Source organism: Taudactylus pleione, unplaced genomic scaffold (assembly GCF_031769625.1).
Source record: "Taudactylus pleione unplaced genomic scaffold, aTauple2 ptg000556l, whole genome shotgun sequence".
NCBI lineage: Eukaryota > Metazoa > Chordata > Amphibia > Anura > Myobatrachidae > Taudactylus > Taudactylus pleione.
In genome coordinates, this window is record NW_028284958.1 from 3454503 (window position 1) to 3465000 (window position 10498).

A 10498-nucleotide genomic window follows, 5' to 3' on the forward strand; every position below is an offset into this window, starting at 1 on the left:
TTGTGCTCTATTATCACTTGTCTCTTTCTCCTGAACTTTGTTTTTTAAAAGATAATAAAACAAGGGCCAAGCGAGTGTGCAGGTACAATGCTGATTTGAATTATGTTATCACAGCTTCTGGTGGCATTGAGCATCTTAATATATGCCAGGCTTTTTTGTCTTCCTAGAGGATTAGCTTCTGTTATCGAGATAAATAATTCTCTCTGCCACTCAGAGTTCTATTCTCCTCTGGCTGCCAACAGGTGTTGGAGAATATGTGATCAATATAATCAGCTTAGTGCAAATGTTTAAGGTTCCTCCACTTGTTTGCAGAAAAATGTGAAACCTGAAGATGATCCTTTATTTTCAAGTACTTTTTATTTTTTTTGGGTACTCTGTGTGCCGTAGCTGGAAGTCCTTTATATTAATGTATTCCTTGTAGCATCTACTGGATTAGAAACCCACGGCAATTACGAATGTTGATCACATTGTTGTGACTGGGTATTATTTTCTCTGGCTCATATCAGCAAAGGTTTCAAGATTAAACATTGTGCCTATTAGGGGAATGCAATATAATCACTAAATTGTCCATTGGGAATTAAGATAGGAGCAGATGCAGTACTTAAGAAACATTTGGTAGGATAAAATGAAAGCACATCTCTGAATAATCTGCTTTTCGGAGGTATACCTTACATTGGTGAACTAGTGAACTCCCAAGCAGATCATATTTTTTCAGGGGCAGTAAGTAGTAATGTGCTCATCTGTTTTCTTTGCTCTCTGCATACAGATATCCCAGAGATCAGCGTCAGTCACAGCAGTTTGGTGGTACATGAAGGGGACAATGCAGTGGTTACGTGTAATGGCTCTGGGTCACCTCTGCCTGATGTGGATTGGACTGTCACAAATCTCCATTCAATTAACACACATCAGGTGAGAAACCTGGCCTGCAGATTGCAGTAATAACAATATCCTGTTTCTCTGTGTCCGTCATTTGCACAATATCTGAATACGTTTTTCACTTCAGGGATATTCCATAAAAATTGTGATGTTTTCCTGCAACAAGGGCCTTTTCTAATCACATATTACAGATGTGCCCACATATACTTATCCTGAAATCGGGGTGACATGGTGACTTTGCCACTAAGCTGTGTCATGTGTCTCGCCACAGACTTTTTCACAAAATGTCCGTATTATTAACGCCACTAGTGTGACAAAATGACAGTGGATGGGTTCCCTGGACCTTGGCGCTGGCATTGCGTGCAGCTGCTGTGTGCAACTCACATGCTAACCTGTGTAAAAGATGGGTGTCCGATACGAGTGAGCCGTGCCATGCTTCACTCAGTACATCGTTGTGCTTAAACTATAAATGTACCAATTACATTGCAATAAAAACACTAATCCTTATGCTTAGGACACTATTGGCCTGGTTCAGAGTTCTACGCATACCTGACAGTTTATGTATAACTCGAATGTTGGCTGATGGACCCATGCACAAGATCTGTACTGTGCATGTGCCCATTGCTGTCTGCGATGACAGTTGCAGTGCTCCCTAAGCCACAGCTTCTTTGACAGGCTGCGGCTGTATGGGGACAGGAAATGGGAGGCGATGGCAGGAATGACAGAAAAAGAGGGGAGCGTGTTGGCATGCCAACGCAGACCCAATAGGATTACACTATTTTAAAAAGACTTTTATTTTGCTTACTTAAAATATGGCAAAATAGATTAGGCTATCGAGATATTTTACTTTATGTGAAACAAATAAGCTGATTCCATCAACAGTTTTGTAGCAACTTTTTTAGCTATCACACAATGTATTATACACACTATATTGCAAAGAGTTGCTTAGCTCTGCAGTTGGGCAGTGAGCTGGATCGGAACTCTCCTATTTATATTTCATAGGGGTGGGAACCCTGTCCATCCCTTTAGTGTAAGTGCATGTGAGAAGGTTATGAGGCTGAGAGTGGCATCTGCTCTGTTTGAGTCATGCTGAACAAGTGTACAGTAACTGCAGCCTCCCTGTCTCATCTGTTACTGCATGTCACAGCTCTCCGGCTAAACCTGTCAATTGTCTCTTTTCATTTACTTTCTTCTTTCTCTCAAACTCACATTATACTGTTGTCTCCTCGCTTTTGTGTTAAACACTAAAGGTGGTTACATTTTAACAGGACCGTGAAGGGACAATGTAGCTCAAATGCCGACTGCTCTTCCATGGGACACTAACATTCATTCATGTATTTTTAATACTTTGAAAACATTTACAACTGCCTTTCATAAAATGGTATTGTATCCAAATGTGCATGGGAATCAATTACAGATTATTCTAGGTATTAGTTCTAAAAGCACTTAATTTGCAATGAGTTACCCTTTTCATCTGTCTCTTACAGAGCCGTGTTTATAGTATGCCGTCATTATGTTGACATTCAGAATGTTGTTCATCATGAATGTCAACAGTTCATTTTAGGGTAAGCGTTAGACTGCAGTTAGGGTTAGGAATACATGCAGCTGAAAATGCCATATTGACATGCTGACTGCCGAAATGCACAATGTCGAACATGATGCCCATGTCAACAGTATAGATGTTGACATTTGACATGTCGACATAATGTCAATGTTGACATTCTGAATGTTGACATTTTGTACCACGACACTTATTCACAGACAGCCACTTTCTAATGACTGTATGTAAAGTAACAGGTATTTTCAATTTTCTAACATGTTAACCTCTATTTGTTGTGGGAAATCCTCTGTGGTTATATGTGAGGAAGACAGATGCTCACTTAAACATTTAAAATTGCATATAAAGTTTTCTAAACAGAATCATTCATTTGCATTATCCCTGTAGCTGAAGATATGGTACATGAAAGATTGTTCTCTCTCATAAAGAGCAGTATCATACATACAAAATCATAATATGCAGAGTAATGCAACAGCATGGTATCAGTCACCAAAATAATTGCCTGGAGAGAGGAGTTAAGGACAGGTAGCGAATATTGAGCTCAGTGAACAATCCACATATAAGAACAGGAGTAGGACTACATGCAAAGATGACCTCATTTATAATGTCCACTGGATGCACTGTGTGAAAACTGCCCTGGTTTTGTACCATTGCATCCAGGGGTACATTGGGTCTTAATGCTCCCCGATATGCAATATTACAAAGCCAGGGCATTTTGCAGTAAGTCCAGTGCACATCGCAATGATGTCTAATGATTGGGGACTTGACATGGCCTTAGAACAAATTGTGAAAGTGTCCTCATTTAGGCAAGTCCAAAACAACTATAGATGGGGCCAACACAAAGTAAGTGGGGCTAACACACCATTAACACTACCAACATCAGTGGTAAGCCAAAGATAATAACAGAACAGGTATTGGCAGCTATACTACCATAGTATTTGTTAGATATACTTCCCTATGTAAAGGCACTCTTCCTGCTGTCGGGACACACAAACATTTGGGGGGGGTGGGGAGTGGGAAAAGATAAACACACATGGAGAGACAGATGAGGAGAATTTAATACACATACAATATTCACGACAGAGGGGCGAGGGCAGAGAAAAAGCATGGGAAAACAGAAAGAATCCATACATATGAAATTGGAAACCGAGAGACAAGCTCAATGGGGAGACAGGGATTGGGGTGGCAGAGACAGATACAAAGAGAAGAATACATAGAGCTGCAGAAAAAACTAGAGAATGAAACAAACATTGTAAGGGGTGGAGTCAGTGAAGGAGAGCGGTGGCGTCACACCCCGAAAAGGCACAACAAGGGGGCGTGACCTCACAGACATGAGGCCATGTCCCCTTGCGCGCGCGGGGTGCCATTAGATGCTGCACCCGGTTTGACACCTTTGGGTGGAGAGAGTACTTGTATCAAAGTATGCTTTCGCAAGGAAGAGGAGAACAGCGGAGAACATACAGGTAGCTTGTGACCAAAACCAGGCGCTACCTAAAAAAAAGAGGGAGGGGGTGTGAAATAATCCAATCCAAATGTAGCTCTCTCAAAATAAGGGATTCTGGGTCCCAAAAGTTGGAAAAACAATAATTAGCAAAAAGAGTGAGCGCACACTGGATGGATACCTTATAAGTAATTTTATATATTTTACCAAATAATCAGTTTAAAACACATAATGCATAAAAAATATTGTTAACTGCAATAAGCCGCATACTGTAATTAAAACATTGCACATTGAAGAAATATTCTGTATTATGTGTTTTTTACATATGTGTGTGACCCAGCCGGCCCAAATCACTTCCTGTGGGACCTGACCTACCCACTCCAACCACATTACATTTTTCTCCTAAAATACTGGTTAATTTTGCCTAATGTAAGGCTTAAACTATTCATAAGAATAAGGTGACATCAGTACAGCTCTCATTATATGAGGCACTGGTGTGTTGGCAGCCTAGACAAGCTTCTCAGTAAAGGTACAGGACGAGATCTGATTTCCATCTGCTCAAAGCTGGTGCACAAATCAATGCCTACTACCTTTTGCAGAGTGGGAATGGATATATGCCCACCCCCACAGCTAAGAATGCCCATAAAAATACATCCCCTATGTGGTAGCAGGTGGCGCTATAGTTATCTTGCTTCCTCACAGCACTGAGGTCTTGGGTTCGATACCCTTTAAAGCCCTTTCTGTATGGAGTTTATATGTTCTACCCATGATTATGTGGTTTTCCTCAAGGTACTACGATTTTCTCTCACAATCCAAAAACATACTGTTCTAGTAGGTGAATTATGACAAGTAAATTAACCCTACTCAATATGACTGTGAGTACATATGGTAGGGAATATAAATTGTAAGCTCCACTGGGGCAGGGACTGATATAAATGACTAAAGATTTTCTATGCAATGCTAGGAAGTATGTGTGCTACAGTATATAAAGATCAGCAACTAATAATAATAATCCCTCCACACTGGTGGGCCTACTCTCACTGCCATCATGGGACATGGCAACAGGGCTGTGTCTCTCCTCTTATTGTCTTCATGAATGAGGAACACTATATACAGTCAGGTGCATAAATATTGGGACATTGACAGAATTTTCATATTTTGGCCTCTATTCACCACCACAATGGCTTTGAAATGAAACAAACAAGATGTGCTTTAACTGCAGATTTTCAGATTTAATTTCAGGGTAATTGCATCCAAATAAGGTGAACGGTGTAGGAATTACAGTGGTTTCTATATGTGCCTCCCACTTTTTAAGGGGCCAAAAGTAATGGGACAAACTAAACAATCCTAAATCTAACTTTCACTTTTTAATACTTTGTTGCAAATCCTTTGCAGGCAATTACAGCCTGAAGTCTGGAACTCATAGACATCACCAGACGCTGGGTTTCATCCCTGGTACATCACCAGACGCTGGGTTTCATCCCTGGTGATGCTCTGCCAGGCCTCTACTGCAAATGTTTTCAGTTGCTGCTTGTTCTTGGGGCATTTTCCCTTCAGTTTTGTCTTCATCAAGTGAAATGCATGCTCAATCGGATTCAGGTCAGGGGATTGACTTGGCCATTGCATAACATTCCACTTTTTAGCCTTAAAAAACTCTTTGGTTGCTTTTGCAGTATGCTTCGGGTCATTGTCCATCTGCACTGTGAAGCACCGTCCAATGAGTTCTGAAGCATTTGACTGAATATGAGCATATAATATTGCCCGAAACACTTCAGAATTCATTCTGCTGCTTTTGTCAGCAGTCACATCATCAATAAATACAAGGGAACCAGTTCCATTGGCAGCCATACATGCCCACGCCATGACACTACCACCACCATGCTTCACTGATGAGGTGGTATGTTTTGGATCATGAGCAGTTCCTTTCCTTCTCCATACTCTTCTCTTCCCATCACTCTGGTACAAGTTGATCTTTGTCTCATCTGTCCATAGGATGTTGTTCCAGAACTGTAATGGCTTTTTTAGATGTTGTTTGGCAAACTCTAATCTGGTCTTCCTGTTTTTGAGGCTCACCAATGGTTTACATCTTGCGGTGAACCCTCTATATTCACTCTTGTGAAGTCTTCTCTTGATTGTTGACTTTGACACATATACACCTACCTCCTGGAGAGTGTTCTTGATTTGGCCAACTGTTCTGAAGGGGTTTTTCTTCACCAGGGAAATAATTCTTCTGTCATCCACCACAGTTGTTTTCCGTGGTCTTCCGGGTCTTTTGGTGTTGCTGAGCTCTCCGGTGCGTTCTTTCTTTTTAAGAATGTTCCAAACAGTTGATTTGGCCACACCTAATGTTTTTGCTATCTCTCTGATGGGTTTGTTTTGATTTTTCAGCCTAATGATGGCTTGCTTCACTGATAGTGACAGCTCTTTGGATCTCATATTGAGAGTCGACAGCAACTGATTCCAAATGCAAATGTCACACCTAGAATCAACTCCAGACCTTTTACCTGCTTAATTGATAATGAAATAACAAAGCAATAGCCCACACCTGTCCATGAAATAGCTTTTGAGTTGATAGTCCCATTACTTTTGGCCCCTTAAAAAGTGGGAGGCACATATAGAAACCGTTGTAATTCCTACACCGTTCACCTGATTTGGATGTAATTACCCTCAAATTAAATCTGAAAGTCTGCAGTTAAAGCACATCTTGTTTGTTTCATTTCAAAGCCATTGTGGTGGTGAATAGAGGCAAAAATATGAAAATTCTGACAATGTCCCAATGCACCTGACTTAACATCAACTACTAGATCTGCAGAACAGACCTGGAAGCAGAGTTTCTTTTTTAAAATATATATGGGAAGTTCCCTATATATTTTATAAATACCAGATAAATTAGTTTTCATAGATGTGCGAAACGCAAACAGTAAATTAGAAATGTTGCCAATATGATAGATAACACAAGAAAAGAAAATATACTAAGGGGGGAATTAGTTTAGCTGCTGTAAATTACCACAGCTGATTGATCCCCGGAGTTATTCAGTTGTCCCCAATAGCCAGCACTATCTGGGATTTTTTTCACCTTATCCCCAAATCACCGATAAGTGCAGTTTTTTTAAGCACATGTATCCAGGAACTTATCACGACAACGGGATTATTTATGTACAGTAAAAAAGGGGAATGGGGGGGAGGGTAATTGAATTGACCGAAAAAAAGAATTGTGGTAAAGTCCCATGTTTCCACACAAATTTTATTTTTAATTCCCCCCTATGTGGTGATAATTAGTGCCCACAAAAAACTGTGCTTTACAGTTCATTTAAGGGAAAACAAACTACAGTATACTTTTTAAATGGGCTATGTATTTCCATTGTGAACATTAAAATGTAAGGTTTGCTTAGTCTTCCACTCCTGGAATGAACATAGGCTTTTTTTCAAAGAAGATAACATCATATTCAATTTTGTTTGTTTTAGTCTTTATAGATAAGGTCTAAAACACTAATTATTATATTTTAGAGTATGCTCATTTTCGGCATTTTATAGAAATTAAAGATTTGAATAGCTCCATAATGTCTTCCGCAATTGTAAAGTTTGAAGCCATTATGCACAAAACACATTTTTTACTAATTGTATGAATTCTCTGCTATTGTTTATATGGAAATTGTATTATAATTTGACTTTATTCTGACAATTATAGAGATAAAAAATATAGTTAACATTGTAAAGGAAATAACTAGGTACAAAAAAAGAGATTTGTAGAATTGAATTCTCTTTTCTCCGCTGAAATCTCCTTTGATGTCATAATGAAAGCAGCTTTTGTTCTTCCTTGCAGATATTGTAGCTTCACAGCAATCTTTTTGCATTTGCTTTGTTCAATTTTTAACGGTTTTCTTGCATATTTCTTGCTTTTCTGACATGCTCATGGTGATTGCAGACCAATGTCAACTGGACCAATGTGCATTCAATAAACCTGACTCTTGTGAATGTCTCTGGAGAGGACAATGGCTACACCTTAACCTGCATTGCTGAAAATGTCGTGGGAATGACGAATGCCACTGTATCACTCACTGTTTACTGTAAGTTGGATAAATGCAACTGGTTGAAGTTATGTTTAAAACTAAAGTTAGCATATGTCTCTTTGTTATGTACATAGAATCAATTTTGAGCGTATGTTGGTTGTAATAAGGGCTTCTTAATTGTTCGAAGGATTTAGGACTTCAAGGTGTTTGTTTACCACCATACCGGTTCATGAGCAGTGTTAGTGGCTTCACTGTGCATGTGCATTCTCTAGTGGTGGTCTGGTCTTGGAAGTAGGGTATTGGTAGCTACCTCAGTTATTTTAAAAAAAAGTTGTCTCCTATGACTGCAGTGGTGGGATCCTACGGTCCCTCCCTGGTAGTTCTGTCGATGCATGCACAGTAGCGCAGCTGAAGGGGCAAAGCAGGAAGTAATGTGATTGCAATGGGATCAGTTAGCTTCTCACTGATCGTTGGCATGGGCTCCTATAGGGTTGGGTATGATATGCCGGTGCCCGATGGAGTGAAATCCCGACAGGGCGGTAAGTACCCTAACCCTCTCCCTGATCCTCCTTGGTGGTACCTAACCCTAACCCTCCTGCTACATAACAAACGTGATGCGGTCATAATATTGACAGTCGGGATGTCGGCGAAGGAATCCCGTCACCTGTCAGAATCCCAGCACTGGCATCCCGACAGTAGGTAGTGGGGTTAGGGAGGGTTAGGTTTAGGCTCTAGAGGGGGAGGGTTAGGTTTAGGCTCTACGGAGGGTTAGGTTTAGGCAGCTAGAAGGGAGGGTTAGGGGTAGGAAAAGGGGGTTGGTTAGGTAACTGACCGACAGGTATCAGTATCCTAACCCTGTTGGGATGCCGGCGCCGGATTCTGACCGCTGGGATCGCCAGCACCGGCATCCCATTCCCAACCCTAATAAACAACAATTCAGACTGCTTGCACATCAACTGTATGCCCATAATCCATTACTCGCTAAATCTAGAGGCAACATTTCTATGGTTAAAGTACAGTACTTCATGTCCCAAATTAAGTAGTTACTAGTTAGTATGGAGTATTTTCTCCAGTCATTATTATCATGATTATTGTACTGTTTTTAGGTGTAAGTTATTTGTTCCAGCAGGTACAGTATACATTTCCATACAATATAGTGTTCTGTGCACATACTACTCGGAGACAACCGCATAGATTATCCATACAGATCTATACAGAAGACCCAAAATACAGACAGTTTGAAATAAGAGAGAGACAAGGAGATTTGTAGGTTTATCACAAAACAGGGCAGCATGAAGTAAGAAGCTCTTTTACATATTAGTTAGCATCCTTTCATTAGACAAAGAAGGAGGCTCAATGATTTCTAGATAAAGATCTACTTTTACTGTGTTCAGCATATAGGGGGAGATGTATCAAGCCTTGGAGAGAGATAAAGTACCAACCAATCAGCTCCTGGCACTTTACAGGCTGTATTTGAAAAATGACAGTTAGTAGCTGATTGCTTGGTACTTATCTATCTCCACTCTCTCTCTTATGGGTCTATTTACTAAGCCTTGCATGGAGATAAGGTTGAACAGAAATAAAGTACCAGCCAATTAGCTCCTAAGTGCCATGTAACAAGCTGTGTTTGAAAAATGATGGTTAGGAGCTGATTGGCTGGTATTTTATCTCCGTTCACTTTATCTCAATCCAAGTCTTAGTAAATAGACTCCTTAGCGACTTGATACATCTTCCCCATAGTGGTGGAAATAAGGAGTTGATGTATCAAGCAGTGAAAAGAGTAGAGAAGCGGACCAGTGGAGACATTGCCCATAGCAACTAATTAGCTTCAACTTATCATCTTATAAAATGTACTTGATAAATGCTACCTGAAATCTGATTTGTTGCTATGGGCAACTTCTCCACTCTTTTCACTGCTTGTTACATTAACCCATATGTCTTGTATGTGGGCTCAAATACCCTTCTGTATAAGCCCTTATTACAATGTACAATACTATTGCTCAATGTGAAAAACTTGTATAACGCATAGCTCAGCCTGGCCAGTCAAATAGTTTTTTTCTTTACTGCTCTCAACTACATGATTTGCCAGATTAATTTCATATTACACTGGACACAAAGACAGATTGTAGTTATGCCATCTACTCCGACAACGCCTTGTAGAATACGGTGTCATAAGAGTTTTGAGGAATCGAAATAATACACTTTCTATCAATTACCATTTTCTCTAGCACGGCCCCTCTTTAAGCTTACAATAACATTACATTTTCTAAATTTATCTAAATAATAACATCACATACAACAGGAGTTGGCATTTCCAATTAGAGTCAAATTTACAGTGTTTAGACAAATTGAATTAAAATTTCTGAATTAATTTCTGGTTAATGTTAAAGTTAGTATGGTGATGGACAAAGAATGGATAATTAAACACAAAACAACAAAAACACTCATACAACTCAAACGTTGGCGTACAACTCTCCATAATCAAATAACACACCAGGATGGGCTTGTGTTAGTTCCTGGTAGGGACCTTTTCTTCGCCATTACAAACATGACAAGAGCGCACCCACTAAATAACTAATAACAATCAGCAGCTCTAAACCGCCACCAAAAACA

At 39.9% G+C, this 10498-nt stretch overlaps 1 protein-coding gene across 3 annotated transcripts in view; it reads left to right on the forward strand.

Annotated features, from left to right (window-relative positions):
- The window catches only part of NTRK3 (neurotrophic receptor tyrosine kinase 3), a 700933-nt gene that overhangs the window by 310861 nt on the left and 379574 nt on the right, over positions 1-10498 (forward strand). For all 3 annotated transcript variants that reach the window (XM_088452662.1, XM_088452663.1, XM_088452665.1), the window contains exons 7-8: positions 767-909; positions 7801-7942. In XM_088452662.1, the coding sequence (XP_088308788.1) occupies positions 767-909; positions 7801-7942 (285 nt within the window). The remainder of the gene's footprint in view (positions 1-766; positions 910-7800; positions 7943-10498) is intronic.